This window comes from Oryzias latipes, chromosome 11, assembly GCF_053564925.1.
Source record: "Oryzias latipes strain Hd-rR chromosome 11, Olatipes_Hd-rR_3.1".
Classification (NCBI taxonomy): Eukaryota; Metazoa; Chordata; class Actinopteri; order Beloniformes; family Adrianichthyidae; genus Oryzias; species Oryzias latipes.
In genome coordinates, this window is record NC_136247.1 from 23,097,127 (window position 1) to 23,120,444 (window position 23,318).

Below are 23,318 nucleotides of genomic sequence, written 5' to 3' on the forward strand. Positions count from 1 at the left end.
ATGCCTCTCTGCTGTAAAGAAAGCGCCAGCTGCATAGAAGTGGTCCTGCTCTCCTTTGGTTGAGAATTAAATGTTCTGTCTAACCAGTGTTCTGTCGCAGGGTTTAACTGTCCCTCATTAATTTTGCTTTTCTTTTCATTTACTGTTTTTGTGCTGTTCCATTTTTCCTGAAAAAAAAACATCACACCACTCTCCAGACTGTCCCGCCCATACATAAATCGTGGAGACGTGCGGCGCTATGGCTACGGCTGCCTAGCAACCGCTAAAACCTCTCCCCCCCTTCCTTCTCACAGCGTTGTAAGTTGATTGGCCTGTGTTGGTTGCTGTGGCGATATTGCCTGTGGTGGTTGCCGTTAGCACTTTTTTTGGGGGGGGGGGGGGGGGGGCTTGTTGCGGCTCGGCTCACCATGCTCAGCTGCATGGCGGGTTACCGTGGTGACTGTGAACTGTGTTTGTTGCGTTGTGGCGTTCCTCTATTTTCTTTGTCCTGTTTCCTTTTTTTTAAATCCTTGCAAAAAAACAATCAATAATTGTCACATGACCTCAGCATTTGTAAGCAACTGATTATCATGACATTCTGTGGGTAAAAGTTGTGTAAAACAGAGAAGATGGTCTCCATCCAACATGGATCCAGTTTTCTCCTTGTTTTGGTTCTGATGGGTTTCTGTTGTGTGTCATGATTATCATTCTTACACCCCACCCAACCCCATTTAGTTTTAGTAGCTTCTGGTGAGTGCAGGGTTGTGGTTTGGTTCCGAGTGACTTTGTGACTGAACTTTGTTTGTTTTTTGTGGAACCAACAGTCGCCTGAATGTTCTCCTCTTCGTGGATGACTCATTGCTGTCTGAGTGTGAATGACGCCTCGTGTGTGAGTCTTCTCCAACACCACTGTGCTCATTTTTGTCTTATAGAAGTGAAAGAAAGTGTCCAGACTCCAACTTGATTCTTGGTTGGTTCTGAGTGGAACTGTTTGGTTCCTGTGACCCGTGATGCTGGTGGAGGATCTGCATTTCTCTGTAGGAATTCTGGGAACCCAAAAGCTTAAGAAGGGGCATTGTGGTGGAAAAACTGTCACAGTAAACGATTCCCATGCGAGGGTGGGACGTACCATTTGGGTTACTTTAAAATAAAACTAACAAGAGTTTCTGTCTGCCTTTATATCAGGCATGCGGGGGGGGGGGCTTCTTCCTATCAGAAGGAACAGAGCGTTCCATCACATCTCTTGTTTTCTCCATCCTTACGATTGATTGTGTAGTATCTAAGTCGCTGTCTCACTAATCATTGCTGTCTTGCCATACAAAGGTCACCGTCTGGAATAAAAATGTCACATATTCCAGAAACACGAAAATCAAAGCTTCAAATTTCTATCAGAGCATAAAAAATGATTAAAACCTGTAAAGAGAAAGATACTGTTCAAAATGAGAGAAAAAAGACAAGATCAGCTATAAAACCTGAAAAGTAAAGAAAATTAGTCAAAAAATGTTTGAAATCTCATTTCTCCATATTGCAACAACAACACTTATTTGTCTGAACATCCTGTAAGTTAAATCCTATTGTTCACCTTCAAAACCTGATTCCAAATAAACTTATTTGCGTTGGCATTTGCCTCCAAATGAAATCAGAACTGAAAAAGATGTCGATCAGACCTCCACATTTACATCCGCACAGCAATGAATCACTTTAATCCTATATAATCATTCATATATTTGGTACACACATTTCTGACATCCCAATCTCATTACCATGGTCCAAACTTTCCTTTAAAGCCCATTGGATACAACTTGGTCCATGTTTTCTGCCCTGTAGTTCATCATCATTCCACTGGGGTAGTAGAAAGGCTTTTATTGCTCTTTTCAAAATGGCTGCTTCCATGAAATATCAGACTCATCCATTGGTATTCTTTTTTTTTTAAATTATTATTTGTAGAATTTATAGTATGTAAAATGTATTGATTATTCTTTATAAAACAGTTACACCCCGTTTAAAAATGTGTGGATTAAATGTGGGACAGTGGCTAAATAAGGTGCTTTTTTGCCTGAACACTCGTGTTAATATTTTTGCATCTTAGACTAACATTTTTGTGAGTAAAAACGTCCTAAATACCCGACGTATCATAATTGATCCTATCCACACTATAGGGTGCACTTTTAAGTGCAATATTTTTTCATAAATTGGCAGTGTGCCTTATAATCCAGAGCGTGTTAAATATGGATTAATTCTGGTTGCGTTTACTGATAAAGAAGCGATTTTGAGACGCACATGGCTTTCTGTTAAAATGTCAGTCTGTTTTTTATTGTAAATACGCTAACGTGATTAATGTGTAGCGGATTGTTTTTTTTTACGTGTTACCAACAGGGGTTGGGAGGGAGCGTAGTCATGGTAATGTTTGTTTTAGCGGTATCTATCTTTTTTTCTAAGTGTTACAAACAAGGTTGAGTTACAGAAATTGTAAATGCGCTAACGCAGCTAATGCAGCTAACGCTTCTTTTTTCGGTGAACACTTCTAACGTGTCCAACACGGCTAACGTGTCTAGCACGGCTAACACTTCTAACGCGGCTAACGTATAGCGTGTCTGACTTTTTTTTATTTCATTTTTTTCAGTACAAACAAGGTTTCGTTACAGATATTGTAAGTACAGTAACGCGGCTAATGCTTCTAACGCTTCTAACGCTTTTTTTTCCCTGGCTAAAACTTCTTACGCGGCTAACACTTCTAAAGCGTCTAACATAGCTAACACTTCTAACGCGGCTAACGTGTAGCGTGTCAGGTTTTTTTTTTTGTGTGTGTTTTTTTTTTTTTAGTGTTATAAAAAAGGTGTAGCTTCAGATATTGTAAGGATGCTAATCCGACTAATGTGTCTAACACAGATAACACGGCTAACCATTTTAACGCGGCTAACATGTAGATTGTTACAAACATGCTCTGGAGTTGCTGTGAAGGCACTTAATAGAGTCTGACTGACTTATCTCTGACTCATTTTTCTCGTTGACATATTTAGATTTAATTAAAGAGTTTAAAAAAAACATCTTAATTCCAAGAAGGTTTTTGACATTACTGTTAATTCTTGAATATAGTGGGGTTTTCAGGGTTAAAATATTTTTTGAGTTTTTCTTAAGGGAATCTTCCAATTACAAAAAAGTGTTAGATTTTGGCTATAGAGCCTTTAAAAACTCTTTGCAGCATCTTCCTGGGTAAATACCGTCAGGTTTATGAGTTTGGTGAATATTAGTAAAATATTTGCTCTGTCACTGCTTTTTTAAAGTTTGAATATCTGGTCCTCACCAGAATTCCTACTGTGCATGTTCTTGGCCTGCCAAGAACCGGGAACCTTTTGGGTCTTTTAGGAATACCCTTTCCAGTACTCATTGAGCCGTTGCATGGGCGGTAAATGGTGACTGAATAACCTCTGAGTGCAAATGCTGCAGACTCCCACTTTACCACTCCACCTCTGAAGCCTCCTTTGAATGTGTCGTCCAACTTCTGGGATGTGATTGCTTTAATCCTCTGGGTTTTTTTTCTTCTTCTCTTCTTCTGCACCTTCAGGAAAACCTAAGAGTTCAATCAAGGAAACCACTTGGGATGTCCCAGCCTTTGTTTTTGGTTGTGTGACCAACCGTATAGCACAGGAGCAACACTTCACCAAAAGCAGTATCCTATGTGCGAGCTTACAAAATCCGCAATGCCAGCAAAAAAATCCCGACCATCTCCAGAGTCAGCATCCGCAGTATCAGAAGTTCTCCAGAGTTTGTATCATTCCACAGCTGGATTCATTTCTACTATGTACATAATCTATTGTTGGCAACAAAATATACATGTTAAGGAAAAAGCACATCACTGATGTTATTCTGCTGAACAGGGTTCTACTGTATAGTGTGATTTGTGGTCTATGGCGTCAAGAGAAGGCCAGTCTACACAGTGGAAGGCAAAAGAAAATACTATTCTGTATGATTACCATGGGTAATATTGTTATGTAGAGTTAGTTTTATTATTTATACGTAAAATTAAAAACATGGAATGATTAAAATAGAAGTGAAATGGATTTGCTCTCACTGTATATACCTTGGTTGTCAAAATGGAGGACGTTAAAAAAAAACCTACATTCTTTGCTGCGACATTTAAAAATCAACAGGGTGGAAGGAAGGGCTGGGAATTTTTCTATCTTGATTTTTTACGTTTAATTTATTAGTAATTAATCTGGAGGCTGGGAAAGAGGACAATTTCTTTTTTAATTTTGAAAGAAAAAAAAACAGTCAGGAGGTCCTCATGACAATGAACACATATTATAAAGTTTTTAAGTGCATAAATGTACCTATGGAAGTTAAAAATTAAAACAAAAACAATGTTTCTTTATTTATTCTCTGCAATTGCTGTTTTAAAACATGTCTTTAAAAGAAAATAAAGTACAATTTAGAAAAAATGAACTGAAATATCTCAAGTGTTTTTGTACTTTTTGTGGGTTTGGATGATTGTGTTGATCTCTTTACAGCCACTTAGGTATTTAGCGAAATATTTGATCTTTAAATGATTTATTTTAATAATACGATCAATAAAAATATAGAGGCCGTGTCAAAAAGTCACTACGACCATTTTTCGCATATTGCAAGGATAAAAATTGGTCATACGTGAATCTACGTGGAAAAAATCAGAAAAATTCTGGTTTTTATGTAAATTTCACAGATGAACCATGTTAAAACCACAGAAAAAGTACGAATAAACCACGCAAAGAACACGTAAAACATGAACTGTGCGTGATTTTTGCACTGTTTATATGCCAGTTTATATGAGTTTATACGAGTTTAGTGATCCGTGCATCAATTACGGAATTCGAACGTCATTTGTGCGCCGTATAAGTCATATAAAAGTTGTACATCGGTGGTCGTGCGTAAAAAGTCCATTAGACATACGTGGAACGATCGTGGAAAGAGACACATTTGCGAATGCATCTCACAAAAATCACAATTTTGTAATATTTAGGTAAAAATTGCGTATAAATTGCATAAAATATGCAGCTATCACGCGTGCAGTTTTGATCCAGATTCCAGCTCAGACAAGAAAACGTTTTTCAAACTGCATTTTTTCGTCTACTCCCGATTCACAACAATTTGAATAAATAAATACTCAGAAATGTAAATTTGAGCTGAATGTTCTTTATAAATGTCCTCCATCATCAGAAAAATGCCACAAGAACATGTTAAAAACACAATTTTTATTGAAGCGGGTTGACTTTTATTTAAAATTATGAGACACATATGCCTCCATACATAAGTGGTAAGCAGCGGAAAGGTGTCACTATTGAGGCCCCATACAGAAAAGGAGCGCTGTCTCTTTAAGAAGGCCACCGCCCTCTCATCTAAACCACAGAACCATAAAATCCGGTTCCATCACTTTTGGGTTGGCATTAAATATAAGTTCATCCCTCAAAGATCAAACAAAATACAGGATTTTCTTCACATTTTAAAAACCGCGACCACAGAGGACAGTTTTCGGCAAAACTGCGACTTTAGGACTTTTCCTCTCAAAGCATGATGGGAAGTTGTTAAAAAAAAACAGGCAGATACCTATTTTGGGGGTAAATTAAAAAAATGAAGCTTTTTGAAGCTTCATGAACCGCTACCGAGCAGCTACAGGAACCAGGCACGCGGAACCGACCGGGCTCTGACGACCATCCTCACCTGAGAGGCTCCGTGAAGCAGGTGAGCGGGCGCGTGGGCTCCACCGTTATATGTGATGTTTCCGTGACAGCCGGGGACACCGACCGGTTTCACGCATCTCTGTGTAGCGGGCGCGCGGCGGTCCCTCCACCAGGGTTGTGGATGTTCCAGGTGTTGGCTGCAGTTTGCTGCCATGACGAGCCCGCGCTTGTTCGTTCAGGTGAACCGCTATGCCTGCGGACGAAGTGATTTCACAGAAAATAACTTGTTTTTAGTTCAGGTTAAAATGAACCGTGTCTGTTGTTTAAACCTCAGCTGGAAGAGGGTCAGTCTCCAGTAACTGACATATTAATTCACTTTTTATCTGTACTTTGGAAGAATTTAGCCATAACTGCATTCAGTAGGCAGCTGGGTCTGGGTGCGTAAACTTTTTTAAGAAAAGATGAAAAAACCTCAACATCAGCAGTCCAATATTTATTAATTTAAGGTGGATTTTATTTAGTTATTATCATTATTGCCGTACCAATTGAATTCAGAATTAAGGTCCTTTTGGTCATCTCACACCTGGATGTGAGAGATGTCACCAGAAACAAACAGAACGAAGCTGCTGCTGCTGAGCCATTTACTCAGTACATGAACAAAAGGAAAGTTGACAAAATAAGGTCAATTTTAGTACTATATATATATATATATATATATATATATATATATATATATATATATATATATATATATATATATATATATATATATATATATATATATATATATATATGTCATCGATGAAATTAAATCCAGATGTATTCAAAGCTGTTTCTGTAATAGGGGAAGCTGTTTTGTTATGGAGAACCTGTTCTTTCATTATTCATGCACAAAGTTCTTCCTAAAAAGCTTACAGCTTCCACAAACTACTTTTTTGCTCTGCACTTTTCAGGAAACCAGCCGTGCTTCACAGAGATACAGAAGCCTTTATAGCTGATATTTATGAATTAAAAATGACAAATTAGATATAAACATGAGTTCAGTTTTTTAGAGAACGGCATCAGAGAAAAGCAGATTTTTCAGTTTGGAAGAGACCAAACTCCCAAAATGAACGGATGTCTGATTTCATCATTGAAATGTTGTTCTGCATTCAGCATGCAACAATTATGCAATAAACTTCTGCAATTTTACACTTTAAAACCAACCACCCGGTGTAGGGTTGACAGATTAACACCTTTGTTCTTCATAATTAGGGGCGGGGCAGTTTGACGCTTGAACCAAGCTCCCACACACTGGATTGCATTGTTTTTGAAAAGTTGGGTCCAGTAAAGTCAGAACATCGGACCCGTTTTGTTCTCCTGTAAAGACGTGTTCCTGTGTTTCCTCTTTGGTTGAAGCTGAGAATCGGCCCTTATGAGGCAGAAATCCCTTGAAGCTGTTTCACTTTGAATTCAAAGAAACTCCATGAAGTTGCTTCATGCTTGAGTCTACACGCGAGGGAGTTTCTGGTCCTGATGATTCCTCATTGATGCTGGATGACAATTTAAATTAAAGACAAACTCGTTTGTCACCAGCAACCATTTTGCGCATATTGCACGGATGAAAATTGTGAATATACGTGGAAAAAGTGAGAAAAGCTGTGGTCTTTACGTAAAAGTTTCACAGATGTATCACAAATGAACCACGTTAAAACCACAGAATAAAGCTTGCATAGAACACGTAAACCACCGTAGAACATGAATCGTGGGTGATTATTGTGCTGTTTATATACAATTCATTAGTGATTCATGCATCAACTATGTAATTTTAGCGTCATCTGTGCGCCATATACGTGATATAAAAGTTATACATCGGTGGTACATTCGTAAAAAAAGTCACATAGACATACGTGAAACGGTCGTGGAAAGTCACAAATTTGTGTATGCATCTTGCACAAATCACGCACAATAAGATTTGTGTAATAATTGCGTATTACCTTCGTAAAATACGCATAAACTGTGTTATTCTTACCGGCCCAAAACTTTTTAACGGCTAAGAACCAAATTCACCTTAAGACCCGTCGGCCGAAACCCCCTACGGAAATCTGCGCACATCGACGAATGACGAACGCAAGAAATACTTATGAATTATGTATATCACGCGTGTCAATCATTCATTCATTGATCTTCTAAACGCTTTGTTCCCTTTCGGGGTCACAGGGCTGCCGGAGCCTATCCCGGCCACTTGCGGGCAAAGGCTGGGGACACCCTGGACTGGTCGCCAGTCTGTCGTAGGGCACATGTCAATCAATCAATCAATCGATAGATACTTTATTGTTCCGTGAGGGACATTTGTCTTGGGCTGAGGAGCCCACAGCTACAACATAAAGAAAACAACAGAATAAGCATACACAATAAGACAACACCCACATAAATAGCAACCAGAGAGATTTACCGTTTGCTCAACAGTGTTATTGCTGATGGAGCGAACAAGTTCTCATATCTGTTGGTTTTATATTTGGCCACTCTGAAGCCTCACTCAATTCAATTTAATTTAATTTATATCGCCCAATATTCACCACTTATCCGGATGGTAGTTCAAAGTCAGAAAACAGAATATGAGTTGGATCACTGATGATGTATCTCCATAGATTGAATTTTCAAACGGGGAGAATGTGGGTAGTGGCTGTGTGACATGGTGTTTACATCCCAGCCAGCTGAAACAGACACACAGAAAGGAGGAAGTTCTAGAAACGTCTCTGAGAGATTTTAGCGATTCATTCCTGCTTCATTTGCTTATCTTTTGTTTGTGTTTTTCCAGGACGGCGTTCACCAAACCGACGACTGAGGTTGGATTGCACCACGGCACAAAAGGCGAGATGAAAGCATGCGCCTGGCTTTTGTTGAGCCTGAGTGTACCCACAATCCTTTGGGTGTCTGCTAGATTCTCAGTTTGTGTGCAGCTTTAGATTCTGATCCTCCTCAGTGCTGCTTTTTTCCAACTCCAGGGGTTTTCCTAATGTTTCAGGGGTAACGATAGAAGTGTTTGAAGGAACGGCTATTGACGTGTCTTCAAGCAAAGACCATCTTTGAGGTTCTGATTGGCTGCTTTACAAAGCCTTTGATTTCTTTACTCCTTCCTCCAGAGGAGGGCGTGTTTGGAAAAGCTGCTGGGTTTAGTGGTTCAGTAATAACTGAACTTCAGTCAGACCCGGTTCCTCTCTGCTCCCTCTGCTTCCCGTCCTTCCTGAGAGGTTATTGTTCTTGCTGGATTAGAAGCTGTGAATTAATCTGATGGAAAGTGGAAATCTGCACCCAGTCTGATATCGCTCTTAATTTCCTCCGTGGTTAGTTCTGACCCGCTTTTCTCGGTTCTGCTGCAGGATGTTATCTCGCTTCAGAGAGCTGATATGGGCTGACTGGATTTGGTTCCCTGAAGGTCACAGCTGGGAGGAACTAAAGGACCATGATGGGAAAGTCTTTCCAAAAATTCAGGACCTCTGGGCCTCCATACCCGTGGCTTTTTTGTTCTTGGTCGGGAGACGGATATTTGATTGGTGAGTTGTTCCGGACTGACTCGATCCTTTACCTGTTCAGTTCTATTTTCTTTATTCTTTTCTTTTTTGTTCCTTGTACAGTTTGAAGGATTTTTTTTTGGGGGGGGGGGTGAAAAAATGAAAAATCCGTACGACATGCCTGCGTCTCACCTGCCTCCCCCTTACTTCCCCTCTAGGCAGTGTCACACAGCCACTGCATACGTTTTGAGCATTATCCACGTACGAAACTTCGGTCTTTCGGGACACATGCATGATATACGTGTTTCTTGCTGCCATCATTCGTCCGTTAATATTTTGTGCTGGTCACCTGCGTGTCCAGTACAGGTTGGACCATCTTTCTTCGTGTTCAAGGGATCACAAAACAGACAAAATGTTGAACATATGGTGTTCACACGTGACTGTTGCTACCCGATAACAGCGAATTGCCGCCACCTGCAGTTGGAAGAGTCTTGTGGGAAATATCAAAGTGGTGTAAATCTGGTGGATCTTGCTCTAGGCTTTTTTCATATCTTTATACTGATGTGTGTAAGACTTGGTGTCAGAAATGCAGCCGGACTTAAACCAAATGGATCCTTCGTGATCCATTTTGGAATGGTTGGTACTTCCCTGAATTAAAAACGTCACTAACGAATCCAAGTCTTTGATTGGTCAAAATTCAACTTCTTTAACGTTAAACACGCTTTCAATGGATGCACACTTTGTCCGTAGAGCCAAAAATCGGTCTTTAAAACTTGAGGAGCAATATGTGAACGTGAGAGTTTTGAACGTGGAAGCCCATTAGAAGTAGTTGCTTGACCGCACGTTGCCGTGCACATAGCTTAAGGCTTAAGCTGTTGGTTACCCGTGTGGTTCTTCAATGTCCAGGAAAGTCGCAAAACCTCTGGCTGCTCTGCTGGGCGTGGACCTCAAGCACCGCGTTTCAGCTTCGCAGAATCCCACCCTGGAGTCTCACTTCTGCCAGTACTCGAAGCATCCCACCCAGGTACCTGAACTTCGTTCTCCGGCCCTTCACAGGTGTTAAAAACATAAATGCTGGTCCGTGAAAGACCCGGTCCCGGTTGCTGCGCCTCATGGCTCTGCTGCTATGTCCCCCTGTTCTGCTTCTGTTGTTAGAGCGCCATAGAGAACTTAAGTAAACAGACGGGCTGTTCAGTACGACAGGTCCAGAGCTGGTTCAGGAGGAGGAGAAACCAGGAACGACCCAGCAAGCTCACCAAGTTCCAGGAGGCCAGGTGGGTTTACACACCTGAGCAGATTCCACTTTCACAAGGAAAACAATGTTCCCATCTCATTTTTATTAAAGTCCAGAGTTTTTGTGAAGTATTTATTTTATTAAATTGCAGATGTTTTTAATGAAATCTTTTAACCGCTTTGGTAAATTTTGAATTTGTAGAACCTGTAAACCTGAAATCAATAGTTAAAGAAATGTATTTTTGTCATTTATTACTGTTTTTGATCTTTTTTCTTAAGCTATATTTGATATATTAAATCTTTTTTATGTGATTCAAAGTGATTAAAGTAAGTTGGTGTCAGATTCATGTTCATTTGTTTTTAATTACTTTTAACAGATCTGCACTAACAGGACTTCCTGTCTTTGCATTCTTCTGCCGTTCATTGTTGACTTGTGTGAACGGTTGATTTACTGGAGTGTTGTTGTCCTGAGATGACTGCGTTGTGTTACAGCTGGAGGTTTACCTTTTACCTGTTTGCTTTCTATGCTGGCCTGGCAGTCCTCATTGATGTAAGTTGATCCGCTTTTGTTTTTCTGGATAAAATAGTTTTTAAACTATTGTTGGTCCTACAACGGAGTGTTAGGAACTCCACTAAAGACAAAAAAAAAGAAAAATATGAGAATGAAATCGTAATCGTATTACTTAAAAAGTTGTGGAGTCGACCTCAGCAGCGTGTCTTCATTTCGCCCACGAAAACAAACATCCAAACTTTTGCAAAGATTGGATGTGCATATTGTGCATATAAGCGGAAAACATTTAGCCAATCACCGCTAGCTCCACTGAAAAAGAGGGTGTGTCTGTTAGCCTGGGGGTGGAGCTGGCAGCGCAGACTCTTCCTGGAAGGGGCTGGTCCTCACTTTGTAACACCACAATGTGAGAACCCGCTAGTTTTCGTGGATTGCTCAAAAACCTTAGCCTGATATAGACCCTTTAATCCTCCACCGCCTGGCCCCTCCTCCTTTATAGGCATTTATCAACAGAAAGCCAAGTAGAGCGACCAGAGCAGTTTCCTGGGGTGATTGTTCCTCTCAGGAAGGGCGCCTTCAGTCATACCGTCTCACACCTATAACTCTATTCCATACAAAGTTTATTTATCACACATTTTAATGAAACCAAAGTCTACAGGAAAAATATAGAATGAGAGTTTTGTTCCACAACCTGAACTTCCTTCTCAATCTGCCCCCTCCTTTTAGAAACCATGGTTCCAAGACATAAGGAAGGTGTGGGAAGACTTCCCCAAAATGGTAAATATTCGTCCCGTCTTTGTACTGACGGCGTGCTCATGGAGGAGCGGCAGTGGAATGATGGCTAAAACGGCTACTGCTCTTTCCCAGCCTCTACTGGCCTCTCAGTACTGGTACTACATGATCGAACTGGGCTTCTACCTCTCGCTGCTGTTCAGCGTCGCCTCAGACGTCAAACGGAAGGTATGCGACAGCTGCTAACGTGAGTTGGTCTTTGGACTGCTCAGAAACGGTCGGTAACCTTACATCAAGAGGGAATGATCTGCGACAACCAGTTGGAGGTTTGATTTCTGCACCAAGCAGATCTATTGGGTTCAGTTGTTGGCATTTAAGATCACAGAAAATGCTGTGAAGCTCCGGTCTTTGTGAGAAAGACGTCAGAAAAGTGCCAGCAGAGAAAGTCCAGATTCGGTTCTGTGAATCCAGAAGGAGAAACTTACATTTTCAGGGTTTTGTTTTATTTGATCAGAATTATTTTTCCTTTTAATCTAAGTGAAAGAAAACTTTCTGGATTTTAGAGATGTTTTACTTTTTCTGTTGTGATTTTCTTTTTCTTTAAGCTTAAATCAGCTGTTCTTTATTTACAACAAACAGCCCATAGTGACAGGCTCCAGCAGCAGGGTTGGCTGTTCCAGCGTTCACTCTGGGGAAATTAGAAATGCGTCTGCTGTGGTGTTTCTGGAGTGAGCGTAAATGTCAAAAAGCCTCCAGTTCAGTTTTCTGTTTGGTATTTCTTTATCTCGAATCGTCTTTTAGACCTGAAACTCCCGAACAGGAAAGTTAAACACCCAAGGTTTGGGACCTCTGGGTTCTAGCTGGGGTCACTGTAACCCAGATCTGGTTGTTGATCAGACCTTCTCCAGACATTTATATTTTTAAAGTGACCAAGCTTTACAGTGTCATCTCTAAAAGATCTTTCACTTTCTTCTGCAGGACTTCTGGGAGCAGATTGTCCACCATGTGGTCACCATCGTCCTCATCAGTTTCTCCTGGCTGGTCAACTACGTCCGGGCTGGGTCTCTGATCATGCTGGTGCACGATGCCGCAGACTATCTAATGGAGGTACGAAAACACGGCAACATGTTCCAGAGGCAGCTGATGGAGTAGTTTTACTCATAAAAATAATTTTTTCTGAAATTACAACAATTTCTCTTTTATTTCCTGATTTTTATTTCTAGTTGGCCAAAATGTTCAACTACGCAGGATGGAAAAGAACCTGCAACTTCCTTTTTGTCGCGTTCGCAGCCGTTTTCGTCATCACTCGCCTCATGATCCTCCCTGTCTGGTAACATCAAGGAAAATCACACTGTCAGATTTCTTCTGTTTGAACTTGAATGGGCTGTAAACATGTTAGGAGTCAATTCAACAGGAAGGAATTTGGTCTGCAGGGCTTTGATTTGAACAGCTGATCTGATTAAATAGATTTTTTTTGCCCAATGTGGTTTTAAATTTTTTATCAGATATCATTAGTGTAACAATATTACTGTACTGAAAGCAACATCTGAGTGTTCTGATCACTAAACGAATTTCAGGTTCTATCTCTAAAATTTCCCCAATAAATCAAAATTTGCAGTTTTCATTTTTAGCAGTTTCATTAAGCCGTTAAACAATGATGAGTCACATGGTTGTATCCTGTCTGAAAGGTTTGCAGAGATTTTATCAACTAAAACAACATAAACCATAATGTTCTTCTCATAAACCCGTAACGTTCTCAACCTACACCCGTAAGGTTCTCAGCCTAAAGGCCCGTACACACCGGGACGAATATTCGCCAGGCATTATTCGCCAGCGTTTTTCGCCACGTCTTTTGTGTTCACACCCAGGCGATTTTCGCTGACGATGAGCCGAGCGAACATGCAATTTCATTCCCTGACATTAGATGGCGCTTAATGTAAACAGAAATACTCCTGTACACAAGGTGGCGCTGCGCAACTTTACGATTCTTAAAGTCGCTTTTCACTCAGAAGAAGAGAGCAAGTATTTACGCGCTTGTCAGAATCAAACAAAGAAAACATGAATATTTCAAGCATCAGTAGCTCCAACTGGTACTTGGTAAGGGGATATTTAAGAATGTCCGTCATTATTTCTTCGCGGCAGTGTAGACGCTACTTGGCGTCTAACTTCTTCGCTGGTATGTGTGCTCAGCAAGGCAGTTTTGTGTTTGAGCGCCCCCAAGTTGTGTTTTACTGTAACTTCAGAAGCTCCAGACACGTGTGCAAAAGCGCCATTCTCATTGGTCGAATAGATTTCGACGCGACGCGTCGAAAAAAAAAACGAACCCGAGGCGTTTTTTTTTTGACGCTTTGGCGCTTGCCGTTTTTTCGCCTCGGTGTGCACACTCACATTGGTGCCCTTTGTTTAGTCACGAGGCGTTAAACGTCGGCGAAAATCGCCGGCGAAATTCGTCCCGGTGTGAACAGGCCTTAAACCCGTAACGTTCTCTCTCCATATTCGTAACGTTCTCAGCCTAAACCCGTAACGTTCTCAGCCTAAACCTGTAACGTTCTCAGCCTAAACCCGTAACGTTCTCACCCTAAACCTGTAACGTTCTCAGCCTAAACCCGTAACGTTCTCACCCTAAACCCGTAACGTTCTCCTCATTAACCTGTAACATTCTCACCCTAAACCCGTAACATTCTCAGCCTAAACCCGTAACGTTCTCAGCCTAAACCCGTAACATTCTCAGCCTAAACCCGTAACGTAACGTTCTCACCCTAAACCCGTAACGTTCTCACCCTAAACCCGTAACGTTCTCCTCATAAACCTGTAACATTCTCACCCTAAACCCGTAACATTCTCAGCCTAAACCCGTAACGTTCTCAGCCCAAACCCGTAACGTTCTCAGCCTAAACCCGTAACGTTCTCAGCCTAAACCTGTAACGTTCTCAGCCCAAACCCGTAACGTTCTCACCCTAAACCTGTAACGTTCTCAGCCTAAACCCGTAACGTTCTCACCCTAAACCCGTAACGTTCTCACCCTAAACCCGTAACGTTCTCCTCATTAACCTGTAACATTCTCACCCTAAACCCATAACATTCTCAGCCTAAACCCGTAACGTTCTCAGCCTAAACCCGTAACATTCTCAGCCAGAACCCGTAACGTAACGTTCTCACCCTAAACCCGTAACGTTCTCACCTTAAACCCGTAACGTTCTCCTCATAAACCTGTAACATTCTCACCCTAAACCCGTAACATTCTCAGCCTAAACCCGTAACGTTCTCAGCCCAAACCCGTAACGTTCTCAGCCTAAACCCGTAACATTCTCAGCCTAAACCTGTAACATTCTCAGCCTAAACCCGTAACGTTCTCAGCCTAAACCCGTTACGTTCTCAGCCTAAACCCGTAACATTCTCACCCTAAACCCGTAACGTTTTCCTCATAAACCTGTAACGTTCTCACCCTAAACCCGTGACGTTCTCCTCATAAACCTGTAACATTCTCACCCTAAACCCGTAACGTTCTCAGCCTAAACCCGTAACGTTCTCAGCCTAAACCCGTAACGTTCTCAGCCTAAACCCGTAACGTTCTCACCCTAAACCCGTAAGGTTCTCCTCATAAACCTGTAACGTTCTCACCCTAAACCCGTAACATTCTCCTCATAAACCTGTAACATACTCACCCTAAACCCGTAACGTTCTCACCCTAAACCCGTAACGTTCTCAACCTAAACCGGTAACATTTTCTCACCCTAAACCCGTAACGTTCTCACCCTAAACCCGTAACGTTCTCACCCTAAACTCGTAACGTTCTCACCCTAAACCCGTAACGTTCTCCTCATAAACCTGTAACATTCTCACCCTAAACCCGTAACATTCTCAGCCTAAACCCGTAACGTTCTCAGCCCAAACCCGTAACGTTCTCAGCCTAAACCCGTAACGTTCTCACCCTAAACCCGTAACGTTCTCAGCCTAAACCTGTAACGTTCTCAGCCTAAACCCGTAACGTTCTCAGCCTAAACCCGTAACATTGTCACCCTAAACCTGTAACGTTCTCACCCTAAACCCATAACGTTCTCCTCATAAACCTGTAACGTTCTCACCCTAAACCCGTAACATTCTCCTCACAAACCTGTAACATTCTCACCCTAAACCCGTAACATTCTCAGCCTAAACCCGTAACAATCTCAGCCTAAACCCGTAACGTTCTCAGCCTAAACCCGTGACGTTCTCACCCTAAACCCGTAATGTTCTCACCCTAAGCCCGTAACGTTCTCACTCTAATCCCGTAACGTTCTCACCCTAAACCCGTAACGTTCTCTCCCTTAATCTGTTGCGTTCTCACTCCAAATTTGTAACATTTTTCTTCTTAATCCATAATGTTCTAATACTGAACTTGTAATATTGTCACCCTAAACCCGTAACATTCTCAGCCAAAACCCGTAACGTTCTCACCCTAAACCTGTAACGTTCTCAGCCTAAACCCGTAACGTTCTCACCCTAAACCCGTAACGTTCTCCTCATTAACCTGTAACATTCTCACCCTAAACCCGTAACATTCTCAGCCTAAACCCGTAACGTTCTCAGCCTAAACCCGTAACATTCTCAGCCTAAACCCGTAACGTAACGTTCTCACCCTAAACCCGTAACGTTCTCACCCTAAACCCGTAACGTTCTCCTCATAAACCTGTAACATTCTCACCCTAAACCCGTAACATTCTCAGCCTAAACCCGTAACGTTCTCAGCCCAAACCCGTAACGTTCTCAGCCTAAACCCGTAACGTTCTCAGCCTAAACCTGTAACGTTCTCAGCCCAAACCCGTAACGTTCTCACCCTAAACCTGTAACGTTCTCAGCCTAAACCCGTAACGTTCTCACCCTAAACCCGTAACGTTCTCACCCTAAACCCGTAACGTTCTCCTCATTAACCTGTAACATTCTCACCCTAAACCCGTAACATTCTCAGCCTAAACCCGTAACGTTCTCAGCCTAAACCCGTAACATTCTCAGCCAGAACCCGTAACGTAACGTTCTCACCCTAAACCCGTAACGTTCTCACCTTAAACCCGTAACGTTCTCCTCATAAACCTGTAACATTCTCACCCTAAACCCGTAACATTCTCAGCCTAAACCCGTAACGTTCTCAGCCCAAACCCGTAACGTTCTCAGCCTAAACCCGTAACATTCTCAGCCTAAACCTGTAACATTCTCAGCCTAAACCCGTAACGTTCTCAGCCTAAACCCGTTACGTTCTCAGCCTAAACCCGTAACATTCTCACCCTAAACCCGTAACGTTTTCCTCATAAACCTGTAACGTTCTCACCCTAAACCCGTGACGTTCTCCTCATAAACCTGTAACATTCTCACCCTAAACCCGTAACGTTCTCAGCCTAAACCCGTAACGTTCTCAGCCTAAACCCGTAACGTTCTCAGCCTAAACCCGTAACGTTCTCACCCTAAACCCGTAAGGTTCTCCTCATAAACCTGTAACGTTCTCACCCTAAACCCGTAACATTCTCCTCATAAACCTGTAACATACTCACCCTAAACCCGTAACGTTCTCACCCTAAACCCGTAACGTTCTCAACCTAAACCGGTAACATTTTCTCACCCTAAACCCGTAACGTTCTCACCCTAAACCCGTAACGTTCTCACCCTAAACTCGTAACGTTCTCACCCTAAACCCGTAACGTTCTCCTCATAAACCTGTAACATTCTCACCCTAAACCCGTAACGTTCTCACCCTAAACCCGTAACGTTCTCAGCCTAAACCTGTAACGTTCTCAGCCTAAACCCGTAACGTTCTCAGCCTAAACCCGTAACATTGTCACCCTAAACCTGTAACGTTCTCACCCTAAACCCATAACGTTCTCTTCATAAACCTGTAACGTTCTCACCCTAAACCCGTAACATTCTCCTCACAAACCTGTAACATTCTCACCCTAAACCCGTAACATTCTCACCCTAAACCCGTAACAATCTCAGCCTAAACCCGTAACGTTCTCAGCCTAAACCCGTGACGTTCTCACCCTAAACCCGTAATGTTCTCACCCTAAGCCCGTAACGTTCTCACTCTAATCCCGTAACGTTCTCACCCTAAACCCGTAACGTTCTCTCCCTAAATCTGTTGCGTTCTCACTCCAAATTTGTAACATTTTTCTTCTTAATCCATAATGTTCTAATACTGAACTTGTAATATTGTCACCCTAAACCCGTAACATTCTCAGCCAAAACCCATAACGTTCTCAGCCTAAACCTGTAACGTTCTCAACCTAAACCCGTAACGTTCTCATCCTAAACCCGTAACGTTCTCACCCTAAACCTGTAACGTTCTCAGCCTAAACCCGTAACGTTCTCCTCATAAACCTGTAACGTTCTCACCCTAAACCCGTAACGTTCTCACCCTAAACCCGTAACGTTCTCACTCTAAACCCGTAACGTTCTCACCCTAAACCCGTAACGTTCTCACCCTAAATCTGTTGCGTTCTCACTCCAAATTCGGAACATTTTTCTTCTTAACCCGTAATGTTCTAATACTGAACTTGTAATATTGTCACCCTAAACCCATAACATTCTCAGCCAGAACCCGTAACGTTCTCAGCCTAAACCTGGAACGTTCTCATCCTAAACCCGTAACGTTCTCATCCTAAACCTCTAACGTTCTCAGCCTTAACCCGTCACGTTTATCAGCCTAAACCCGAAACGTTCTCATCCTAAACCCTTAACGTTCTCAGCCTAAACCTTTAACGTTCTCATCCTAAACCCGTAAGGTTCTCAGCCTAAACCTGTAACGCTTTCATCCTAAATCCGTAAGGTTCTCACCTTAAACCCATAACGTTCTCACCTTAAACCCATAACGTTCTCACACTAAACCCATAACGTTCTCACCCTAAACCCGTAACGTTCTCAGCCTGAACCCCAAATATTCTCACCTTAAGCCCCAAACATTCTCCACCTAAACATGAAGTGTTCCTACCCTGGACCTGTAATGTTCTCTATGCTTTTATCGGGCGGCCATGATGCAGCGGTAGGGCGATCGTAAGGTTGCAGGTTCGATTCCCGCCTTGCATGCCCATGAGTTGAAGTGTCCTTGGGCAAGACACAGAACCCCACCTTGCCTCTGGTGGTAGGCGGGCGCCTGTGTTTGGCACCGGAGCCGCCACCAGTGTGTGACTGGGTGGGTCAGTGACTGTAAAAGCGCTTTGTCCTTGTAGGTAGAAAAGCGCTATACAATATACGCAATTTACCATTTACCATGTGATCATATGAAAAAGCAACACCTTTCCAAAAGCACTGAGAGCGTTTCTGATCCTCTGTTTTTAAATCAAAAAATCTTTTCTTTGATCTTCAGATGATATATAGCTGTTTTTATGAAGTAAATTCTTGTTCTGATGAAAGGGTTAAAGAAGACAAACACAGAGGACCAGGGTTGTCTGCATCATCAGAGTTATTCTGTTTCTAACGCAGCAAATCTGTTTTCCTTCCCAACAACAAAAGTCAAAGGAAATCTTTGTTCTGCACCTCGGCTGACACAGGCATCTGTTCACCACAGAGACTAAACTCCTCCCACAAACATAGCTAGCAGTCTGTTTGTGGGAGCCAGGCCAAGCTTGTGTTTGCTTCTGCAGAGTGTAGTTTCTGTGTGGAAACGGGCCGGTGACTGGTTCTGGTTCTGACTAGAGTCTTTGTTCTGCTCCACCCTCTTGTCTAGGATTGTTTTTATGACGCTGACGTTCCCGGTGGCCAGACACACCCCTTTCTTTGGTGTCTTCTTCTTCGACGGGCTGCTGTTTGTGCTGCAGATTTTGCACTTCTTCTGGGCGGGGCTTATCCTGCGGATGGCCATCAAGTTTCTGCCGGGCAGCGTAAGAAACTAGCTTTTTTTTTTCTTTAACGTCAAAACACTTAGTGACCGCTCTTCTACCCGACAGGACATCGTGGAGGACGAGCGGAGCGATAAAGAGGAGACGGAGTCGGATGAAGACGAAGATCCCGAGCGCCACGAAAAGCAGAAGAATGGCCATGTGAAGAACGGCTACGTTCTGGCCATCAACCATCACTCCAAAACCGACTGATCGTTACGGCGGTGATTCCTGTTGTTGGGAGAAGCACTCACTCCCCCCCCACCTCCGTTTATACACCTCCTTCTGGTTACGTGCCTTCTATTCTTCACAGAAACACCCATCAGTGCCAGGCGCTACATCCAGAACCTTCCTGTTCCTGAACAGGAAGAGTTTTAAAGGAGGTTTGGGGATGGAGACGGATCCTGGAATCCCCTGAATACGTCATTCCACATACATGTGGATGTATGTGGTCCTGCTGTCAAAACATGCAGCTGCAGTGTCACATCTGCCATGTTTTGGCCTCTGTTTCTCATTGGCTGAGCGTCGGCTAAACGCCCCTCCCTCTCCCCCTCTGCTGCTGCCACCCTGATCTGCATTAGAAAAAGAATATTTAAGTGAAATTATCAGTGAATAAATAAAGTTTTTTAGCCCCCCCCCCCTTCTGAATCAAATTTCACAGAAATAATTTTAACTTATCTTCCATTGGATGCTTTAATTTTATTCGTTTTTGTCAGAATTTTTAAAATTTGGGAGTAAAAATTTTAAACTTCTGTGGAAGTGTCTGGACTTTTAGTCGCAGCGTTGGATCCCTCCTGTATTACTTTAAAGTTTCAAATCGCCTGGTCTTGGCTGATTTTTATTTTTTTTATGGTTTGGTTAATTTTGAAAAAAAATTCCTATGCTTAAAAGAATTGTGTTTAAAGAATTGTTTACATTTTTGTCACCATGTAAATAATAATAACTTTGTCCTGTCTGTTGTTTTTCTAAATTTTACCTTATTAACTAAATTTCATTGTAACATTATTTTATAAAAGATAAACTTTAATTTTTAATATGATTTAAAATGAGTCTGTAAATGATTTTAAAGGCTTTTTTACTATGTTTTGCTTCTTTGTTCAGAATATTGTTTTAAATAAATCAATTTATTGTCATATACTACCTTAGTCTCTATTGTATCCAGTACATCTAATTTGAATCTCATTTAGTTTTTAATGTGATTTTTTTATTTTGTAGTGTCCTGGAAAAGTGATTTTAAATGTATTATTGATTTGTTTATTTCTGTAAAAAGAAATTGACATTTAGATGTTTTTTTTCCTCCACAATTGCTTCTTGCTTTTAATGATTTTTTTCCAACACATACCACATAAAATATGTGATTATAATTGTTTTTGTATTTAATATATTGGAGATACTTGAACTACTTCCCTTGCAGGGAACAAAATATGACATGAACTTTGTGACAGCGGAACAGAGCTGGGCTGTAACTGCTACCGCTGGTTTAGAGTACGCATGAAAGCTGTACGGCGTTTGGAAAATATCACATGCCACAGTGATGACATGCTGGCAGGCATGTTTTCTGGTTTTTAATACAAAACTGCATCACAAGATGTTTGATTTTTTTTTTAAACTTTCAGGCTTTTTAGTCCAAACTTTTGAGTTTTTTTCCTTGGTAAAGCTGTTCAAAAGTCTTTAATAACGCCCCCCACCCCGCAGTTTTAAAGGCCTCCTTGCCTAATTGCATAGGAATCGGGATCACTTTACCCTCCTGTGCTGTGCCTCGGCGTGGGCAGAGTTCGTGTCACTGGAAGCCTGACTGTAACCATCTCCATTCTAAAGTAGTCGTTTCAGTTTCCAGCATCTGGCTCTGCTGATGAACTGTAATGCAGCTCGTGTTTCTCGGCCCTCGAAGCCTCCCTGATGGCCGCCTTGCTCCTCTGTGGAGCAGCTGAGGGTCTCTCCTGGGATCCTCCTTTCCTATGCTTCATCCTGCTGCATTTTGAGCCTTTTCAGCAAGTGTCACCAAAGGCGCCTGAGTTACCCGGTTGGGAAGTCTACAATAAGCGGTTACACAGACAGAGGTCTGTTTACAGCATAACAAAAGCAGAGGGGTGTTTGATTCACTTGTGAACCATGTCAGGTGTCATTCAATTCCTGTTTAAGTATTAATGGCGGATTTACATGGCAGGGGCAGGTCGGGAGGTGCAAGCGCATGCTTGAATGTGTTGCATGTTTTTTGAATGTGAGGGCTTCACGATGGGACCTGTGCTTCAGACTCATGGAGACCATGAAGACTGACTCAACTGATGCGTAGCAGGAAAAAAAAGACTTACTGGAAGAACTTTAGGCAGTGGCGGACAGAAACGGTCACAGACGACAACGCTGTAAATGGTGAGTTTGCTGAAAAGTCTTTGGGGTTCCTGCTAAGCGCAATTAAAACAAAAAAGATAGATTTTTCATGTGCTAATTGGCTGCAAGAGCTTTATATGGTAAAAGGCAGCTGATTTTTTAATTTTAATGAGTGTGACATAATGAAATATTGCAAACAAACTCAACAAAATCTGTTTAATATCCACTTTAATTTATAATTGTTTATCTTTATGCATTAATTTGAAAGAAAATCTCCATAAAAATAGGTATGCAGTTTATGAAAGTCTTATTTTCAATTACAAACTGGTATATTTTCAAAATTCTATTGAAAAAAGGAAGGAAACTCTATGTGACAGAAGCATCTTGACCACAGTGGTACATCTGCTTTCTGTAAGGAGTGCTGGCAATTTTCAAGCAAGGTCTGATTTTTTCTGAAGTAGGTGCTACCTTTCCTTGCCCCCCACTTCCCCCTTTGGACCCGCTCTCATTGGATGAGCGTCTGCTACACGGCCCTCACTCTCCCCCTCTGCTGCTGCCACCCTGATCTGCATTAGAAAAAGATTCTTTAAAAAAAAACTTTTTTTTAAAAATGGCGACTTTTCTGTTGGTTTTATCTCCGTAGCAACCATTTTATGTTTAGGTTGTCTGGGGGTGACGAACAGAAAAAAGTCACTCTTAGAAGAATCGAACATAGTACATTTTTGTGTTTCCGTGGCAACAGAAGTTTTTGGTTAACCACGCCCACATTTTTAATATGTTCCTATCGTACGTTCTATTGTTTCGTTCAGCTTCAGCCAAAGATTCATATATTAAATGTAAAAATAATACAGTAAATAATGTGCGAGCAACAGGGGAACGCCGCTTGTTAAAGCACGCCACTAAAAGGGCGTTAAAAATCTACAAACTTCTAAATCCAACATTTTTTCAGAAGTAGCTTCCCAATGATGCTCGAGGAGTTAGGAGGTGATAGATCGAAATCTCTACTAGTTTAAATCTGTAGAAGATAATAAAGGGGATATTTTTAAAGGAAATTTCGAGATGGTGGCATCTTCCCAAGGTCAAAGGTCAATGAACCTTCATTGTTGTTGTAGACTTCCCCTGGAGGCATGTGTGTAAAATTCTGTGTGGTGCACAGAGGTGCTGCCGCTGCTGCGACCGCTGCTGCTGCAACCACTGCAGCCGATGCTGCTGCTGCTACTACTGTCACTGCTGCAACTGCTGCTGCTGCCACTGAAATACTACTGTCACTGCTGCTACAACCACTACTGCTGTGACCGCTGCTGCTGCAACCACTGTGCCTGATACTGCTGCTGCTACTACTGCTGCTGCCACTGAAATACCACTGTCACTGCTGCTGCAACCACTACTGCTGCAGCCGCTGCCACTGCTGCTGCCACTGCTGCGGCCACTGCTGCTGCCACTGAAATACTACTGTCACTACTGCTGCAGCCGCTGACGCTGCCATTGCTGCTGCTACTGCTGTCACAGGTTTCGCTGCCGCTGCAACCCCTGCAGCAGCAGTGGC

General features: G+C 42.0%; 2 protein-coding genes across 17 annotated transcripts in view; both read left to right on the forward strand.

Moving 5' to 3' along the window:
• The window catches only part of celf3a (cugbp, Elav-like family member 3a), a 39,429-nt gene extending 35,007 nt beyond the window's left edge, over positions 1 to 4,422 (forward strand). For 13 of the 15 annotated variants that reach the window (XM_078955392.1, XM_078955397.1, XM_078955394.1 and 10 more), the window contains one exon: positions 3,545 to 4,422. The gene's annotated coding sequence lies outside the window, so the exon portion shown is untranslated. Of the gene's footprint in view, positions 1 to 197; positions 298 to 3,544 lie in introns of all 15 variants that reach the window. The other 2 variants (XR_013659171.1, XR_013659170.1) reach the window with 2 other exon arrangements.
• A 901-nt stretch (positions 4,423 to 5,323) lies between these two features.
• Positions 5,324 to 20,808, forward strand: cers2a (ceramide synthase 2a). 2 transcript variants are annotated; one of them, XM_078955400.1, is made up of 13 exons: positions 5,554 to 5,694; positions 5,781 to 5,872; positions 8,434 to 8,486; positions 8,996 to 9,169; positions 10,034 to 10,151; positions 10,283 to 10,401; positions 10,853 to 10,910; positions 11,595 to 11,645; positions 11,736 to 11,828; positions 12,579 to 12,707; positions 12,824 to 12,930; positions 19,294 to 19,447; positions 19,514 to 20,808. In XM_078955400.1, the coding sequence occupies exons 4-13, from the start codon at positions 8,997 to 8,999 to the stop codon at positions 19,655 to 19,657; spliced, it is 1,146 nt and encodes a 381-aa protein (XP_078811526.1). In that variant the 5' UTR covers positions 5,554 to 5,694; positions 5,781 to 5,872; positions 8,434 to 8,486; position 8,996; the 3' UTR covers positions 19,658 to 20,808. The 2 variants fall into 2 exon arrangements, with proteins under 2 accessions (XP_004073840.1, XP_078811526.1); XM_004073792.5 differs by lacking the exon at positions 5,781 to 5,872 and having other exon boundaries at positions 5,324 to 5,694.
• The last annotated feature ends 2,510 nt before the right edge of the window (positions 20,809 to 23,318 follow it).

What these genes read in the sequence shown, in the direction of transcription:
- cers2a (XM_004073792.5), top strand. Translation starts at nt 8,997, where the DNA reads ATGTTATCTCGCTTCAGAGAGCTGATATGGGCTGACTGGATTTGGTTC. An exon ending in CCTCAGACGTCAAACGGAAG is followed by an intron (nt 11,829 to 12,578) that starts GTATGCGACAGC and finishes TTTCTTCTGCAG; the next exon opens with GACTTCTGGGAGCAGATTGT. An exon ending in CTCATGATCCTCCCTGTCTG is followed by an intron (nt 12,931 to 19,293) that starts GTAACATCAAGG and finishes CCTCTTGTCTAG; the next exon opens with GATTGTTTTTATGACGCTGA.